The sequence below is a fragment of the Myiozetetes cayanensis genome, unplaced genomic scaffold (genome assembly GCF_022539395.1).
Source record: "Myiozetetes cayanensis isolate MyiCay16 unplaced genomic scaffold, myiCay2020 scf9, whole genome shotgun sequence".
Classification (NCBI taxonomy): domain Eukaryota; kingdom Metazoa; phylum Chordata; class Aves; order Passeriformes; family Tyrannidae; genus Myiozetetes; species Myiozetetes cayanensis.
The window spans coordinates 4,662,512-4,682,083 of NW_026088185.1; the positions used below are offsets into that span (position 1 = coordinate 4,662,512).

The 19,572-nt window shown below is 43.7% G+C and overlaps 1 protein-coding gene across 1 annotated transcript in view; it reads left to right on the top strand.

Moving 5' to 3' along the window:
* The window catches only part of CPS1 (carbamoyl-phosphate synthase 1), an 84,135-nt gene that overhangs the window by 26,738 nt on the left and 37,825 nt on the right, over positions 1–19,572 (top strand). The window contains exons 16-21 of the mRNA XM_050340461.1: positions 570–698; positions 3,077–3,221; positions 3,494–3,704; positions 4,661–4,859; positions 6,992–7,168; positions 10,910–11,028. Coding sequence (XP_050196418.1) covers positions 570–698; positions 3,077–3,221; positions 3,494–3,704; positions 4,661–4,859; positions 6,992–7,168; positions 10,910–11,028 — 980 coding nt within the window. The remainder of the gene's footprint in view (positions 1–569; positions 699–3,076; positions 3,222–3,493; positions 3,705–4,660; positions 4,860–6,991; positions 7,169–10,909; positions 11,029–19,572) is intronic.

A 19,572-nucleotide genomic window follows, 5' to 3' on the forward strand; every position in this document is an offset into this window, starting at 1 on the left:
ATCCTGAGTCACTGATTTAAAATCAGTGATAATGCAGTTAAGCACTTGGAAAGCCTGAGCTAATTTACTTATTGACAAGAAAAATAAATTTGGTCGAAGTGACTCCTGTGCTGCAGCACAAAAGTAAGATGTCACGGGTTTAGACTTTGGTGTTTAGGTCCTCAAAATCAGCAGTACTGAAATATTTCTTGAGGATGGGAGTATGAAAATAAAAAATTAATTCATGGAAACTCTGTTTGTGTTTGGAGAAAACCAAACAAGTCTTAAACCAGGCTGTGTGTTGGAGGGGTTATTTCATGCTGAAGTCTCTGGAGACAGACCTGGTAAGGAAAGTGAAAATGTTCATGGAAGGTTGGCAACGAAGTCCACACATAGCTAAAGACAGAAGTTACCTCCCTGAGTGCAGTTTCCTGCAACATTACAAAGCCAACTGTTATTATTTTCATTTTACCTTCGGACAGTTTAGTGTCTTATTGATGGGATTTCCAGGTAACTGTGGAAGCAGAGTTGAAGACTTTATTTGTCTGAATTTTTATCTCTCTGTGAAATGCATTCCCCTCTCCTTTAAGGTTGAAGAGGCTCTGAAGGCAGCTGAAAACATTTGTTTCCCAGTCATGATACGTTCTGCCTATGCCCTTGGTGGTTTGGGGTCAGGCATATGTCACGATAAGGAAAGTTTGCTGGACCTTGGTACAAAGGTATGTCTGGAATTGCGGGCTCTGGAAATAGAACTGAACATCTGATTTTCTTAGGTGCTCTTCTAATAGTCACAGGCACTGGAATTGTACATACCCTACCTTTCACCTTATCTGTAAAACGTTACCCTGATTCCTTCTACTGCCCACTTTTCATAATTCCTGCTGACTTGGAAATGGCTAAATGACAGACCTGTTAAATTCATGACAAACAGTCATAATTTGAGCAAGTTTTTCCAGCAGTTTTGGTCTGAAATGAAACATACTGGCCTATATTCACCTCCTTTCGTGAGTAAATGGCACATGAATGAGGTCAAGGAGGTTGAAACATTTGAAATGCTGAATAATAATGTAGTCTCAGGGACAGGAGAGCTGGGAGCCTCAGGCCTCTGATGTGTTTCTGTCTAAATATGGTATTTTTACTAGGTTAAAATCTCATGTAGAGATTTAACAGGATGACACTGTAATTTGACATTTAGTGGCTATCTCTGGCTATGAGGACAGCTCTTTTTCTGTAGGAAGTCCAGGATTGTTGTTTAAAAATTTTCTGTGAAAAGTAAACAGATAACTGGGGAAAACAAATCAAAAGCTTTCTTCCTTGGCAAAAATGCAGAATTTTGGGAAATAAAACTGTCCACGGGGCTCTAAAGTTATTGTCTTTGCCTTTTCCTGGTTTGCTGAACCTCTTAATCTGTCTTGTGTTTCCCAAAAGAAATGCTGCTGATGTGAAAATGACTTTTCTGTGTCCCCCAACCCTACTGTCATGCAAACAGGCTTTGGGTCTCGTGTACTCTGTGGTGAACAAACACTGCTAGGGCTGGGTCAGCTGTGAGGGGCTCGGGGATCAGGGCTGGCAGACGTGGGAGGAGGTGGTGGGTGCAGTAAAACCCCGTCTTACAGATTGACGGGGAGTTGGAAATGTTTTGCTTGCCCAGGCTCAAGCATGGGCTTTGTTTAGAGAAAGCAAAAATTCACCCCAAAACCCTGGGAGTGCAGCTGTCTGAAAGGTTTACATAAAAACACTTTTCGGTAGGAAGCCCCCTGGTTGTTCAGTAGGAAAACCTGGTTTTAATCTGCACGTCTTGGTGGTATTTTTAAAAAGGCGAGCCTGCTGCCTACCAATGCCCCCAGATTCCTGTCTGCAGGGCTGCTCCTCAGCCACTCCTCTCCCAGTTTATGCTTGTGCTGGGCTTACTTCATCCTAGGTGCAAAATCTGGCACTTCTACACGTTAAATGTCATCCCATTAATCATAGCCTAGTGCTCCAGTTGATCTGGATCCCTCTGCAAGGCCTCCTGTCCATCAGAGAGTGAACAGCACCTCCCAGTTCAGTATCAGTGTTTCAAAATTTACAGTGAAAGCCAATTTGACTTTAGTTGAATTAACTTAAATTTGGATGCTCGTTTTCACAACCCAGCAGAAACTCTGTTCTTTTTCCGTTATGAAGATGATCTGTAGTAATTCAGTGAACTGGCTTTTCAGGCACTGGATTCTGAATTGTTCATAGTTCAGATAACTGAACACAGCTAGTTCAGGTAACCTGGCCTTTAGTTCATGTCTCCTGAGCCCACTCATTGAGTGAGAAAAGACAGACACAGGAGCAGTGAGGACTGTTTTACAGGATAGATTGATAGTGTGCCCATTACTTTGTAGGATTTTAAATGCAAATTGATTAATATTTTCTATCTTCTAATATTAAGGCCAATTATTCACCTAGATTATGCTCATTTACCAACAAACTATACTTTTCATTTTTGACTCATGTGCTGAGGAGTGCTTTCAAGATTAGTTTAAGAATAAATCACGACCCTTGCCTCTGGTGAGTGTGCCAATGATAAGCAGCATTATTAGTGCTATTAATGGTGTAGTGTTTGCTGGCACCCTCAGTCCCCATTACTCCGTCATTTCTGCAGTGTTCTCCTACTGAAGTCCTTGGGCCTGCCCACATAAAAGGATGTGTCTGTTGCATGATTGAAGCATTAAATGTTTTTACATTCCTATTTGTTATTTATATGCCACTGCAAGCACACGTGCCCTACCTTTTTTTCTTCCATCCTATCACATAACTGTTTTCTGTGCCTTTCAAATGAAGCTGAAACAATTAAAAATAAACAATGAGAGAAATATAAAATGCTTGTTATCAATGGTATGAGCTTTACATCTTTCAATTTTCTGATTGGTCTGGGGTATCTGGACATAAGTCACAAAAGTCTTAAATATGGAATATATTCCAATAAGGGGTTTGGTGTTTTATTGGGGGGGGAAGTCTTTGTTTGTTTTGTTGTTGTTTGTTTTGCTTTGTTGGTGATTTTTGTGGTTTTCTTGTGGTGATAGTGGCTTTTTTTTTTTCTTACTGTTTATTTTCCCTGACCTGTTCCCAGGCATTTGCAATGACTAACCAAATTCTGGTGGAAAAGTCAGTTGTTGGCTGGAAGGAGATAGAGTATGAAATTGTGAGAGATGCTGCTGATAACTGTATTGCTGTCTGCAATATGGAAAACATTGATGCTATGGGAGTGCACACAGGTAGGCTTGGGCACTAGAAATGGCTCATTAACACTTTTTATGCAGTGCCCTTCTGCCTGCTGTTATTGACACAGTTCTGTGATTAATGAAGTGAGCTCTATAAATACCCTTGTGGTCTTGGATAAAGCTAGCTAGGGTGTGAAACAGTTATTTTTAAGCTAAACCCACCTCATTTCTAGTAGTGGGTTGGCAGACAGTGACCTGTGAGGTCAGGATTTACTGCTGCTGAGCTGCTTCTCATTTTCCTTCACTTCCGCCTTTTTGACAAACAGGAGATTCTGTTGTGGTGGCTCCAAGCCAGACACTCACTAATGAGGAGTTTCAGATGCTGAGGGATCGTGCCATCAAAGTTGTCCGACATTTGGGTATTGTGGGAGAGTGTAATATCCAGTTTGCTCTGCATCCAACTTCCCTGGAGTACTACATTATTGAAGTTAATGCCAGGCTCTCGAGAAGTTCAGCTTTGGCCTCCAAGGCGACAGGGTAAGATTATTTTAAAAACCCCACGTGCTACAGAAAAACAAATGAATAAATAAAAATGAAGGGAGCAGAAGAAAAAGAGGGAATTTCAATAATGCTTTTAATTCATGTCTTATTTAAATGTGTGACAACTACAAGGAAGAAGAATTCCTGCATCTGCTCTCCATGCAGTTAAAGCATGGAGGCTAAATTTTCATAAAAGAAGACTGAAATTGGCTAGGATTGACCCTTAGAGAGCCAGTCCTACTGGGAGATGGCTTAGTGAGCTCTCCAGGTCTATTCCACCCTGCTGACGCTTTTTGCTACAAATGGAAAAACTCCCAGAAGGTGTGTGGTGGGAACCTAGTAGCTGTCCCTACAAAGCACGTACACTGTATCCATATGTTGGCTGCAAATCATCTCTGGAACTCAGAGGACAGTTACTGACGAGCTGTGTGTCAGATTGATGCAAATGGCACTGCTGGCTGTCTTTGTTTTGTTGGCTAATCATAAACTAATCAAGATAAGCATGGGCTGAACAGGATGTTTAAAAATTGGCTTCTTAATTGCACTTTGCAGATACTGTTGAGAGGCACAAATTAATCTCCAATTTGCAGTTCTCAGTGACCCTTGTGGTGGTTGAAGAGCCACAGCAGGCCTGAGATAAGCCATGACGTTGGGCAGTGGGTGTTTGATTGTTTCCTTTTCAGATGAGGGACTTGCAGCAAAAGGTGTCTGTTAGTGTGGGCTTCTTGGGGTGTGGCAGATACTGAAAGTCGTGTCTCTGTGGATGAACAAAGCAAGGCCTAGATCTAAGGAGGTGAATCCGCAATGTGTTGAGGTAGGAGGCTGGATGAGCACAGGAACCTTCCATTGTATTGAGGAGGGATAATCACATCGGTTTAATTCGATCCACTCCTGGGATTTGCAAAAGCAAAGTACTTCCTACTCTTCTGTTCTCTACTTCTCCTATATTGCAGGTATCCATTAGCCTTCATTGCTGCCAAAATTGCCCTGGGGATTCCCTTGCCAGAAATCAAGAACGTTGTGACAGGAAAAACCTCTGCCTGCTTTGAGCCCAGCCTTGATTACATTGTTACCAAAATACCCCGCTGGGATTTGGACCGTTTCCAGCATGTATCCAACCGCATTGGGAGCTCCATGAAGAGTGTGGGAGAGGTGAGTGCAAGACTCTCCCTTTCCCTTTCATTTCACCATTTGGGAAAGCCAAATTTCTCTTTCTTGGAAACCCTCAGAATATCTATCTTCAAGGACCTAATGAATTTGAGGGTATTTATTCAGCTCAAATAATTTTTATCTAGTGTTATAATTAATTGAAGTGAGTTAGGACTGTGTAATCTTGGTTATCACAGTGTGGATTCATAAATGGTTTGACTCCTAAGGGAAGAGATCACTATAGATTACCTGATGTTGATTTCATTCTTAACACTTACTCCAGGACTCTCAGAGTAATTTTTTAATTTGAGGTTCTGTAGTGGTGGTTAATTAGAGTAAAACTTCACGAGTTGTAGTCTGGATTTTCAGTGATGCCCATGAGCCACAGCTCTCAGTTGTTCCCAAGTTATTTGTCCTCTGTGTTAAAACCATATGCCAGATCTCAGCCTACTTCTGCTCTTGAAATCCAGACAGAACCTGTAATCTTGCTCTGAAGTTTTGACTTCTCTTAGTGATTAAGTCTCTACATCAGAATTTAAGGTGTCTGTACAATTACAGCATTTTCAGACCAAAGTTTAAGAGGAGGGAAATGAAGCAAAATGGGTAAATTACCCACTTAATTAGTTAATTACCTATCAGCTACCAAAGCAAAATAATAAATTGTGGATTTTTTCAGTTGCCTTTCTTTCCTAGTGCTTTTTAAGTAGCTATTTTATTAAATTATGTTGACATATAAGACCTTCCTACCATCATTGTTGTCATGAGACAACAAGCCTTTATCATAACTGGAAGAATTATTTAGAATTTGATTTTCATTAGCAGTTTTGGCTTTTTATGGCAATGAGGTTGTTTTGGTTTTGTTTGTTTGTTTTCAGTGAGTCGATGCTTCCTGATATTAAACCTCTCTGCCTAGGGGTTTTGGGACTGTTTTGTAGAGCTGGGGTTCCCAAGTACATTTGCCTTGTGCATAATGAGCTGTAAACACTTGCTGGCCGTGCACATTTGCAGGAGGAAGTGTCAAGTCCTTCCAGTGCTCATATGTCACAGAACTGCCTGAACCTGTGTCCTTCTCCAGGCAGGATGCTGGGTAAAGGCAGAAGGGAGGTCTAGGAAGAGTCAGTGTTGTAACAGTGCAGGGTGAACTGATGCAGGGATGGAGAAGCTTGAGGGATGCATTTTGCAGCCGGTGGAGGTATTGAGCAGAAAGGTTAGTCTGCAGAATCTGTCAGCAGGAGGGGGAGTCCTTGAGGCAAAGAGTTTCTTGCCACTGTGTCTCTATTAGTCGAGCACAGTCATCTCCCCATGCCTGGACTTGAAGCCAGATCACAGCACCTACTGCACTTTTATAAACTGGACAGTATGGCCTGGCCTGGCTTTTCCTGAGCTCTGCTTTGCTGGGCAGTGGTCCTGGAGCTGTGAGAAGAGAGAAAACAATGATTGTATTTTTTCTTTTGACATTTTTCAGCATTGTGTTTGAGACGATTTTTATGCTGTTAGGGTTGCACTGCACTGGGAAATAAAAATGTAGGCATTTGAGAAAGGGTTCTGTTACCTTGCAGATTTCCAGAGAGAAAGGCTTGTTTTCTTATTAGATGTGATGTCAAGACTGAAGGAGGGAAACCCCAGTGCTGCTATGCCAAGGAGGAGTAATCCTTTAAGAGAGCCCACACAGGGTAGAGTTACTGTTAAATGTAATTTGAAGCAAGAGGAGCAGATTTCTCCTGAACCTTAAAATTCCCACAGTAAGTTTCTATCTCTAACAGGTTGTTAAAGAGAAATATCATTCTGCATTACTATACCCATGCTGCTAGATAATGGCTCTCTCTACCAAAGTGCTTCAAAGCAGTTTACAGGGAAGAGCAGTGGCTTCCTGTATTTCACAGACAGGGAGACAGAAGCAGAAAGGAGTATTTTCTCTGGAACTCCCCACTGATAATGTGGGCACAGTCAGACCTAGAAGTGGGACTCCCAAAGCTCAGTCAGCTGCATCTATCTTAAACCATCAGGACTATCCTATGGAGGAGTCCAAAGTCTGTCATCTTTCCATATGTGTGTCTTCATGGTTTCAACTTGCACTCCTCTGTTACTGAGGGCATAGCTCACCGTAGCTAATGTGGAAGTGCTCTCCATTGCAGGTCATGGCTATTGGACGCACTTTTGAAGAGAGCTTTCAAAAGGCCCTGAGAATGTGCCACCCCTCAGTAGATGGCTTCACTTCGCGTCTGCCTATGAATAAAGACTGGCCAGCCATTGTAGATCTCCAGAAGGAGCTTTCTGGGCCATCCAGCACTCGAATATATGCAATAGCCAAGGTAACAAAAGATAAAAAGGCCTTGACCTTTGTCCCTTGAATTATAGCTACAAGATTGGGTCAACTGAGGTCACAGAGTTTTCTTCATCCCCTTGCTTCCCTCTACCAAGCACACTGGCATTCCATCCCTGTATATGGTCCTTGCTGATGCTTCCTTCATCTTCCGTGTTCGGGTAATGTGTTTGTCTTTTGGTGGCACGGTCTTAGCCAACGCTCATTGCATTCAGGTGCATTCCTGTCTCCTGATACTTCAGTTTGTAACTGAGCACTGGTGGAGACCTGGATCACTTTCCTTTCCTCTGATATTATATTCGTTGGATAGACATTGGCTAATGTTCAGCCCTGGTTTAGACTAGTGTAAGTGCCAGTCAAAACCAGCCAATTTTGCAGATTTCAAAGGAATAAATGAAGATCTTTTTGAGAACTGAAACAAAGGATGATAAAGAATAGCGAGCTGCAGTCTGGGAGAGCACTGTCTATTTGCAGTGGTTGCACTGGTATGGGCTTGAAACTAAAAAACTACACAACTCTATGTTTAATTTCACAGACAATAAATCCTCTGTTCTTTGAAACAGGCTTAACTTCCCGTAGCATTCTTATAACCTCTCTCCTGTCACACAGGTCAAATCACTTCAGCCCTCAAGGTGTCTGGGTAATGGGGAGTGCTATTGTAAGGGAACCTAGGGTGTGAAATTATTTCTTCCCTTGTCTCCTCAGTGTTTGCCTGTATATATCAGATGGTAAATGTGGGATTAGTCACGTTAGAAGGTAGGTGTGACTTCACATTTGGTTTTGCTGCAGCTAACTTGTCCAATCTGTCCATACCCTCTACGGAGAGGAGAGCTCAGCTTCTTTTGGTTTGTGCTTTTTAAGATAGCAAACTTTCCCTGCAAATTACTCTTTTTTCTGCCCCTAAGTTTGTGTGGTGGAATGTGGAAGGTCTTTGTGCTCATGTGTAGATACATCTCATTACTTCTCCCCATAAGGGTGACCGGCTGAGGCTGTGCGGTGTTTACTGGGTTTTCACGTAGCTGTTCCTCTTATAAACGGCCTGAACAAAAAGCACAAGATGTTCTATGAATGTGTGGCTTGTCCAGCTATTGACTCCTGCTTTTCAAGCCAGGGAAGTGTGTGTCCTCATCTTTCAGCAGCTGTGTTTGGTCTTTATTATAGCTTTTTCTCGAGACTGAGAGAAAAATCTTGCTGCTTGTCTCTCTGAGTGGCTTAGCCCCATGTCAACACAGGAGATGGGGGGAGATGAAAGGGAGTTTGGGTCCTACTGAACACAGGGTGTTCCCAGCTGCTGACATTTTCACTGGGAGCTGTTGTCAAAAGCAACATCAAAGTCTTAATCCCTCTCTCTAAAGAGCTGCCTCTGCCCACCCCAATGCACTAATTCATCCCCATTAGTAACTGAGGCAAGCTGTACAAGCAAGAGATGCTTCTGGCTGTTGGGGCTGCTTGCCCAAAAATTCCTTTCCAGCTTGCTGACTTTTAAAAGCCAACAGTTATTCTCCTGTTAGCCATCAGCTTTATTTGGTAAAGGAGGAAGCCCTTGTCCTGTATATCTTCTCCTCCCTCCCAAACCCCAGTAGTTGGCTCTCCAAGGCTTTTTACTTATTACCTCTCCCTTGTCTGTTGGATGATGACAACAGTAACTATTCAGATGCAAGGGAGGGGAGTTCAGCTGCCATTCAGAGCTGTTGCTGTTGTGGTGGGGCTCCCTGTAGTCATGTAAAAGAAGGCACCTTGAGAGAGGCTGACATAGATGAAACTTGCTCCTTGGCTGGAGTGGCCAAGGGCTGCAAGGATGGAACAGCCTGCTGAGCAGGGATGCTCAGGTTGTGTCAGGTCTCTCCTGCACCTCTTAAGATTGTATAGAATTAGTCTCGTGCTTCCATGGTACATTTAAGTTGTACTCCTTCATGTAGATTTGAATACAATAAAGTTATCAGAGTGCTGTCCAGGGCTCTGATCAAATCCTACATGGATTTTCTGCCTGGAAACCTGATTTGCCCCTGTAGTGTGCTGATTTGGGATGAAGAAATGTCTGCAAACTCATTCTTCCCTTCCAGTCTCCAGATTCATGCCACAGGGGTCAATATTTTCTCTGTCCCTCCTCTGATTAACAAGTGGAAGGAAGGAATTTTTTTTTTTCAGTTACCTTTGGAGATCCCTAAGACTTTTAAATAAAGTGGCCTAAGCAAACTAAGTATGTGGTCATACTACCTGTGTGTGTATGTGTGGCTCAGGGACCACTGACCGAAGTTTGGAGGTCCTCAAGATGTGCAAGTCTGCATGTGTTTTGTGAAAACAGATAGACAGAAAAAAGACCTGTTCACATCACACTGATGTGGCAGTGTGACCTCACCCTCCAAGCACGAGGTAATCAGGAGGGGAAGGAGCCCTTACCAGTTGCCTCATACTAGTATTGTACCCAGGAATGAGTGAGAAGCCCAGCTTTGCTATTGCCAGTGCTCTGGGATTGCTGAAAGGGCCTCAGGCTTCTCGTTGCAGGCATTGGAAAGAGCAATGGCTGTTGGGTGCCAAGTGCCAGCTGAAGGCTCTCTGTGTGACTGGTTACTCTAAAGGAGCAAAGTATGCATTAGAGGTTTTCACCACTGCTTTTGACTGTGTGGTGACAGTAGAACATTGTGCCCAAGCTTGGCAACTGGGAGCAATAATGCTGGGGTGTAGAGGGCCAGGCTCATGCCTAGATTAACGCTGGAGTTTTCTTCAGTGGCAATTTCTCTGTCTTTGTTCCAGTGATGCTGCCCTGCAAGAAAACAATTAAGTGTGGTAACAATTAATGAGCCTGGTTACTTCAGCTCAGCAAAGATATCGTGCCGGCATTATCATTATGGTTGATTATAGTTGTTTTATCAGGAGAGTTGTAACTGTACACCAGATATATTATACTAAAGGGCTCTCCAGCATATTCCTCTGTGGTATTTTGTTTTGTTTGGGTTTTTTTAGTAAATATTATGGTGTTTTGTAATTCATTGTCTCATAAATAATACCTCTGTGGGGTTCCTTTTTTCCCTATGGCCGCAAATGATTGGTTTAAAAAAACCCCTTCAATAACCCCAGGAAGATAACGTAGGGAAATTTGAATGATCTTAACATTAACTTGAGGTAGAGTGAGACAAGCTACAGTTATGCTGTAGCTGGGAAGCACCACCTGGGTCCAGACTTTCCCTTGCTTCAGAGGTCACATGCTTTGATTCAGCCTTGTATTTCAGGGGTAGATTAAGATTTATTTTCTGAAGCAAAGGGTTCCTTCACAGCTGAGAAATCTGGACATTCCTGGTTAACATTTCCAGATGGGAGGAGGTTGGTGGTGGGCCTATGATTTAAGGCAACCTGAATGGTAAAAGGTGCAGATGAGAAGTCGGTGCTGCAGTCTGAATGTGCCTCCCTGTAGTTGACTAAGGCACGTACTCAGTGGCCACCCAGCCTTATTGCCATCGGTTTGTCTTGTACTGGCTCTGTAAAAAGCAAATTACCTCTCTCTCACTTAAACATAAGTGGGTGGTGCCTCCCTACACTGCTTGAGGAACACAGTTTCTGTTGCTGCTGGAGACGGGGTCGTGGGGGAGATGAACCTTTTGATTTGTACAGCTTAATCTACTGAACCTTTTGTTCTTTATGCTATATAGTTGCTGCTACCTATTTACAGGCTTAGTCTGTATTTGTGCAGCATGTGCTAAAGGGGCTTTTGGTGCTGTCCTGTTTTTGGCAGGCCTTGGATAACAAAGTCCCCATGGATGTCATTCACAAACTCACGGCCATTGACAAGTGGTTCCTCTATAAGATGCACAACATTGTGAACATGGAGAAGATCCTGAAGGAAGTGAACAGGTAAAAAAAGCCAACAGCCTTGTCCTAGAACACAATAGTCCTTCAGGGAATCCTTCTGCTGGAAAACCTGTGGTAAGCACAGATGCAGTCAATCCAGTGCTTGGAGTAAGCAGTGGTGTCTTAAAACCCAGTTTACTGCCTCACACAGTCAGCAGAAATTTCTGAACACGCTCTTTTTTGTAAAATAGGTCTGTTATGTACTTGGGCATCTTGACTGTTCTCAGGCTTATGGAAGTTCCAGCTTATTTTGGAAAATAGTCACTGTATCTCTGAGGCTAAGGCTGGGAATGTGGATGGCCTGCAAGGAGCAACAGTATGCTGCACTCATGTTCCTAGGACAGAGTTAGCCTTCAAACTCACCACAGGACTTGTCCTGACTTATTGCACCCGGGGGGCCACATAACCCTGCATTTTTATTTCCAGTCTGGCCTATTGATTTTTAAGCTTTTCTGCCTTGCTGTGATCATATAGTACATGTTGCTTTTGTACCGCACTTTCAAACATCTGTACTTCTGGATGTATTTAAATATAAATCTTCTTTCTTCAAGAAAAATGACCACATAAAAGAGCAAACAGGAAAGATAGCAGTAAATTAAAGCACTGCGCTGTATTTCAGTTCAGCTTCTTGCTGACTTGAGCTTTCCCTTCGTGGTTTACAAGGCTGGAAGAGCCTTCTTGCTGAGTTATTGGCTGTGTGTCGCTGGCTTCTCTGCCTCTGGTACCCATTGTACTCACACGTCTCACCACGTGATGGCGCTGGGAGCACACCACAGCGAGTTCATTAGTTCACCTGCCATCCTCTGCATTTTGACCAGCTGCACAGTTTTAATTCAGCAGCCCTTGCTCTCCCTTGCTCCCTGGAACAAGCTGGATCTGGAGCTAAACAAAAATAAACGTGGAGGGAGATGCTGAAGAGAAGGAGTAGCTTGATTTTTTTTTTTGCAGAAATCTTTTGTTTGACTGCACAGGTTTTTGCCCTCTAACATCTGTGTTGCATTGCATTTGTCTGTAGCCCCTTAAATATATACGTGCAGCTCCTGAGGAAGCAAAACGACATATCGAGAATCAGTTTAAATCCCTCACTGTTGGAGTGGCGTGCTCTGGGATGAGGCACTTAGGACCCCAGAGGCTGGCCTGATGCTAAATCCAGCATCGCTCCCCAGAAGCTAATCTTGCCAAACTGTCCTATGTCCCTGAGGTTACCTTCCCTTTCTCTGCATTGGGTGGCAGGTGATTATACAGCCAGCACTATGATCAGTAGCTGGTACCACCTCCCATAGTTTTTCCTCTTTCTGATGACCTAGGTAGCAGTCTGTACTGGCAGGCTGCTAAAGAGAGTCCTTAGGCAGTATCCAACCTTGAATTTGTATCAGACACAACCAGTGTTGTGTCCCTTGGAGGTGGATTCATGCAGTTCAACTCAGATTGCCAGTGGTATCAATAGAATCATTGAATGGTTTGGGTTTGAAGGGACCTTAAAGATGAAATAGTTCCAATCCTCTGCCATGGGCAGAGACACCAGCCAGTAGACCAGGTTGCTCAGAGCTCCATCTAAGTTGGCCCTGAACACCTTCTGGGATGGGGAGGCTGCAGCCTCTCTAGGCAACCTGTTCCAGTGCCTCACACACCTCACAGTAAGAATATTTTTCTAATATCTCATCTAAACATGCTGTTTGTCAATTTGAAGCCATTTCCCCTTGTCCCATCACTACATGCCCTTGTAAATAGTTCCTTTCCATCTTTCTTGTAGGCTCCCTTCAGGTACTGGAAGGCTGCAATTAGGTCACCCCAAAGCCTTCTCTTCTTCAAGATGAACATATAAATTATCTCTCATTCACTCACCAGGCAGATCATCCACTACCATTACTCACACCTTTCCAAGGAAACTGTCTTACCTCCCAGCCTGCACTGGAGGGAGTGAATGGACTGTGTGGCTGCATTACATTGAAGGCACATTGGCACAAAGGCAAAGAGCCAGGGAAAAACACTTGTGACCTTAACTAAGAGACTAGTCCAGTGAGCCACATCAGGAAACATATCTCTGCAATAGGCAAGGGAAAGCTAACTGAGTGATGCAAATGAGACTTGGCACACATGTGCTCTTCCTGCAGCCAGCTGTTTCCAGTTCCCAGAATGCCTGGCATGAGTTTTACCTGTGCTACAGGATAATTTCCAGTTGAAAAGAATGAACTGTGACACCGTCATTGCTTTGAATCTTTCTGTTGTTGAAATATAGTTATCAGAACCAGAAATAGTCCTGTTCCTGCGCACTGTTGCTGGTTACAGGCTGTTCTGACAAATCTGTCCCTTCTTTTTTTGTCTCTGGATGAGGTTGGGGGTACTTTTGCAGTGAAGTTTTGGATGCATTTGTAGTAATGTTTCTGCCAAGAGTCTTGATTTGGGCCCAGTTGCAGAGGCTGATAATAAGGAGATGGTCTCTGCCAAGGGGAAATTTAGAGCTAGAACAAGTGGGTATGACAGACAGTTGGGGAAGGGGGATCAGAGGCAGGTGGAGGCCTTTGTGAACAGTTCAGCGAGGAGCTTTCACACACCACATGCTGCCTTGCATCCTCACCCTGTGCAGCAATTCAGAGGTGAGCAAAAGGCCTCACTGATATATGCAAGGAATCTGTTTAGATGTGAGAAAGATTGTCTGGGATAACGTAAGGGGGGAGAAACTTTCTGGTTGATAAATGTCCATTCTTTGTGGTGTAGTGGCAAGGCCAGCCATTTGCAGAGACAGTAGGGACTGGGGAGGACACTCTGCCCCATTTAGTCTTGGTGCTGGTGAGACTATAGCTTTGACACGTTGCAGCAGTGTTTCCATATAACTGCCTCTGGGCCCGCTAGGATGGAGAAGGAGTTGTTTCAGGTCATGTGATGGGGCTGCAAGAAATCAAATGGCCTGTGTTGGAATGGGAAAAGAAAACCATTTGGCGAGTGCTTGTGAGAATATCAGTATCACAGGCATGTCAAAGATGTACCTCTGCTGTTTCTCCTGTGACTTATGTATTTTTCATTATAAGTGGAAACCTACATTGTTTGACCAGTTACCTTTATATCTAGATGTAATCTTAACTACAGCCTGCCCCACCACACACATGCACACACACAAATAAAACCATGTGCACATACACACATGGAAGGAGCAAGCACCATCCTATGCAGTCAGTCCATGAATCAGTGACGGTGTAGGGAGCAGCAGTAGTGCAATAGGATGTGCTATTATCAGGAAATTCTTTCCCTAGGTTTGGCCTTACCAGTCCTATGAGCAAAAACTGGGGGCAAGGGCCCTGCAGTGATCCCACAGCTGTTCATCACACTGACAGCTCATGAAGGAGATGGAAATTTTACAGACCATGTCTGAGACAGTGAGGAGCGAGATGAGACTTTAGGGCCAGAGTTTATGGACCCAGTCCAGAGTGAGTCAGATTTGAAACAGGGTCCAGTAATGTAATCATGCCCAGGAGCACAGTTGAAAGTCAGTAACATCTGGGACGTACTTGACTCAAGATACTGGTGGCCTGGGTGCAAGGGAAAGCCTCTCTTAGAATTTGCATCTTTGCAAATGTTCTTTGACCATTTGCAGTAAAGGTTTGTTTGCATGTGACCATGGTTATTTTCATCTGTTCCTGATTTTGTGGTCTCTGAGAACTATGGCTGTATGCAAGGAGAATGTATGACAAACACCATAAAAATTAGAGGTAAAAAGATAGGCAGCTATGGTGAAATCATCACTTAGGCCTAAGTGGGCATAAAAGTCTGGTTGACTATCAAATTTCAATATTGATAAAAGGCTGTGAAGTAAAATTCAAGTAAGAAAGAGGAGCATGATAAACCCCTGTTTTGAGGAGCTAAGCCCAGAGATGGTGAGCTTGCCCAAAATCTCAAAGACAGTCTGGCAGTGCAGTGAATTGCACTCTGTCGCCTTAAATCTCAACTCTTCAAACTAACCTTAATAAAAACAGCAGATCATCCTTTTGGTGGATACTGAAGTAGCCAACCTACTAACAATGAGAAATGATGGCACCAGTCATGTTTTGATAATTTTATATTTGGAACTTTGTTTTTGAGGAGACTATGTCCTTGCTCTATGGGTGTTGAGTGCAAACACCTCCTGGCCTGTGGCTTGCTTGAGAGGAGTAAATGCAGTCCTGAGTATTGGTCTTGTTGTTCTTAAAGAGACACAGGTTAATAGAGGGAAAGCAGACAAAAGTGGAAAGGTGAAAACTCACTTCAGTCCAGCATTTGTAGCTGGGCGCTCTGCTAAGTGGCCCCCGGGAGAAGGCATTTATTGCAAATTCCTTTTTGGATCTCATGTCCTTGGGTCCATGTGTGCTTGGAAAGCTGCTTGCTGGAAGCATGACTCGGATTTCAAAATGTGACTCTGGTGGAGTAGCCACAGAAACACGGGTGCTGCACCAGCGGGTGAGCTGGGAAGCCATGCAGGGAGAGAAGCTCAGACAGGCCATCAATAGGCTGTGCTCTTCCACAGAGGTTGCTGCATCCCTGCTCTTCTCAGCAGTGTTTTTGCTGACCTGTGTGCTTTTGGGACAAGTCAGAGCTGTCAGGCAGGTCTTGTGTGGGCATCAAGCAGAGCAGGTCCAGTGATGCCAAGTGAGGCTGTGCTGTATGAGGAGCTGTCACTGACATATTTGTAGTGCTTGTTTCTAGCTAACTGGAAAGATTACTTTTGGTGAACTGTGGGGCAGGGAAGACTAGAAACATGTTAGGAATGCAGTACCTGAGGAGAATGTAATACAAGCACCGTTGGTTGTGCTTTGTATGGATCTGACTCAAGATGCTTTCTTTCAGAGCCATCGGTAATAATTTCACAGTGGTATTTTCCTTCAAAGCATCTGTACATTTGTGAAAACACAGTATGCATATTTTCCTTGATACAGAGGATATACAAGCATTGCCAGAAAAAGCCACTGGGGAATCTCAGTATGTACAATACCAGAAGCAGGGAAGTCTGTACCGTGGCCTCCCAGCAAAGACCTAAAAGCTCTCTTTTACCAGGGGTAGAAAATAGGTTTTGAATAAGCATCTGTGACCCATTCCTTGACTATGTTTTGGTGTGAGCTGTTGCTTCAGTGCATCACTTAATCCTCTGAGTGAGTCATTCAGGTCTTAGGGCACAGTGTGAGGTTCATGTTACTTAAATCAAGATGTCCAGAATGGGATTTATTAGCCAGGGGAGCAGAATGTTAAAGGTTCAGATGCTGGAGTGGCAGTTGTTCAGTGAGTGAGATTTGTTGGTTTACTGCTCCTGCTTCCCTGAAAGCTCCTTTGACAGCTCTTTATCAGTCATCTCATGACTTTCTCAGGAGGGGAAAACTGGTATCAATCTGTCTCCTTGAGAAGAGAAGCGGGGAGAGAATTCTTACACTGATCTCATTATTTTAATTGTAGCATGTTCAAAATTGTGTAAAATATCAGGAGTAATCAAGGAAGCACTAGGAACCTTGCAGCAGAGCAGGACAGTAAGGAAAGGAAAAATAGTATGTCTCTGTACATAATCCAGACTGAAATCTAGCAGGCTTTTGAAACCCTCCAGGCCTATGACTACTGAGAAACAAAGAGCTTTCTCAGCATTGGGCATAAGGCATTTTGCTTCCAGTACTTCTTGCTTTTGGCCCACTTTGCTTGCCACAGTGAAACTGGGTTTAAATTTTTGTCTGGGTTTAAATCCCTACAGACTGCAGAGTAGCTGAGTTCAAGAGAGGTGGACTAAGCTGGAGCTTGCTCATCTTTGCAGCTTCTCTGTGCATATCCAAGCCTCCTGTGTAGCTGCTGAGATGAAGCAGAGGTGACCTACAAGGTGAGCGTGTGGGCTTACAGGACAGTTGTTAACTGACACAGTAACTGTGTCCCAAATGCCCCCAGCTCAGGCTTTGGTCTCTGCTCACAAAGTGTTCCTGGTCCTTTTGATCAAGACCCATTCACATCAGCCTAAGTAATATGTGGATGGGCATAAACTTGGCAACAGACAGAAAATGAAGCGGAGCCTGATTTGAGAGACAAGAAAAAGTGTTTCTTCCCATATCAAGCAGGGACTTTCTGCTGGCATGTTTATTTATTATTACTCCTGAACTGGTGGATCAGCTGAAAGCTGGTCAAGTGGAAGAGAGGGCTGTGCTGAAGAGAACAGGCTCTCCTGATAATTGCAGTGCTGCCAGCATTCCTACAGTCAGTTAGTAGATTTCCCAGGTCCTCTGTGCCAGGTGAAAATTTCCTAATTAAGGGGAATTTATTCAATTTCCTTTTATTGTTTATTGTTGAAGAAGTGACTGGATGGAGTTCCAAAGATGACAGGGTAGAATTCTAAACTAAAAGCAACAACAAATCAACACTGGAAGCTGAAATGGAGTCACAAGCAAGGTTGGGGAAAGGTTTGTATTGTTTATAAACTGCAAAATGTGCAAGGACTTCAGCTTTCTGAGGAAGTGAACAGCTAGAATGATTATGGCAGTGTGCTAAAATCTAATCATCTGGTTTTGAGGCTCTGAAACCCCTGACTTTCATTTTGAAAGGCAAATGTTTGGAAAAAGAAGCATTATAGATATCTGAAATCATGGCCACTTAATCTTCCCTTGTTTCAGATTGCTCCTAAATCAGTGAGGGAGTTTAATCTTTGGAAGACTTTTTGCTCTGTGTTGGGAAAGTAAATGTTGTCCCAAGGGCAGGTGGGAAGCAGTGACATAGGACTGGTTCATGTGTTTGGGAATAGCCAGAAATGACAATTGTCTTCTCTTTTTGGCTCTGGATTTCTGGTGACCTCGAGGTTATATGCACTCAAACATTCGAAGACATCAGCCTGATTTTGCCTCTTGCTGGCTTTAGTGTCTCCAGCAAGTCTCAAGGTCTTTCCTTGAGCAAAGGCAGTGGGAATGCTGGATCTTAAAAATAGACACCCCTGAACCTCTGCTTGCTATCTGCAAGATGAGCATCACACTACTGTACCATTTGCATGTTTGCTTCTATTATTTCCATGAAAACTGAGATATAAATGCTAAAAGTTACCGTTATTAGTAAGTAGAAATTATTCTCTTATGGACATGTATGTCCAATACATGCAGAGAGGCATCGTGATTTCCATGCCAGTCAGTGTTAAGGATTTGCAATTCTCTGATCCAATTCCCTTTAAACATGATGGAGTGATTCTGCTGGCTCCTATCGTGCACTGAGAGTAGCAGAGGGAAAAAATGCATGGAAATAAATGCACAGTTCCATTTCCCTCTTTGGGACTTGGCTTTTCTTTTGCATGCTGGTTGTCCTGTACAAAAACACTTACCTGTCTGCATGGATTAGTAAGTGTCCTAACCTAATTAAAGATGCTAGCCCAAGGCAAATGAATCATGTCGCAAAATTATCACTGCTTTTTTTCACCACCCTGCTGGGGGGGGTGACATTGAATGATATTGCTATATTGAGATACAAAAAATGGAGTGGAAACAAACTGCAAATGAAGGCAATTTTCTGTGTCTGTCAGTAATCAAATGACAGGCAGCTATGTGTGTTCTGAGGCAGAAGGGAGGGAGGGCAAGGGAGTAAACACGACTGAAACAGGCTCATTTTCTTAGGGTCATCAGGTCTGCTCACTTTTACTTAGGGAATGCTGAGTCTAGGAGAGAAATCTGATGTGGTTGTGTCCTTCATAGCCAGTGATGGCTAGCATCAGTTTTGCCAGAGAATTGGTGGATTTTGCTTTGTTTGCTCCTGTAAAGACCCGTCCATGCATTCATTTCTGGTGTTCATGGTTTATGTAAAAAGTCCTACCTCCTGAGATCAGAAAGCAGAAAGGGCTGAGGAGAGGCAGAGGAATTTGTGGTGGTGTTAGTGCCTGGGAACCACAGTCTTTAATGTACTGTAGTGCCACAAAGTGGGTCTTACTTTGGGACATCCAAAACCTGGAGAGCTCAACCTGCTGGTTTAGGAAGGACTGTACATAGAATGATTTGGGTTGGAGGGTACCTTAAAGATCATCTAGTTCCAAGCCCCTGCTGTGGCAGGGACACTTTCCATTAGACCAGGATACTCATAGCCCTGTTCAACCCAACCTTGAACACTTCCCTTCCCCAACTTTCTTTCTGACTCTAACAAAGAGGAGGATTTGCTGGAGTTAGAAGGTTGATATGGTTAAGGGTTCTGGAGAAGATCCAGAGTGTAGTGGTACTCATGCCTGGAGTTCTCTGAGGGCAGCACAAGCTGGTTGTGGTGCCAGGCTGGGACACAGTGTGGAGGATGGGAGTTACAGTGAGCATTTTGGGAGACAGTGTGGAGGGTAGAAGTTACAGTGACTGTTTCCTTCTTGCAAATCCTCACTGTCTTTCTGCTGTGCTACTGCTGACAGGTGGACTGCTCTGTTCTCATATTAAAGGGCTAGGAGAGGTGGCATTGGGGAATTCCTAGAACAAACCCCACCTACCCAGGGATTTGAGTCCCAAAGTTTCTGGTCCCCAGTTCTGCTCTCAGAATAGCTGTTTTGGCACTTGTGTGATTCTCACCTGTTTAACACTAGCCTGACTTCACCCAGAGCAG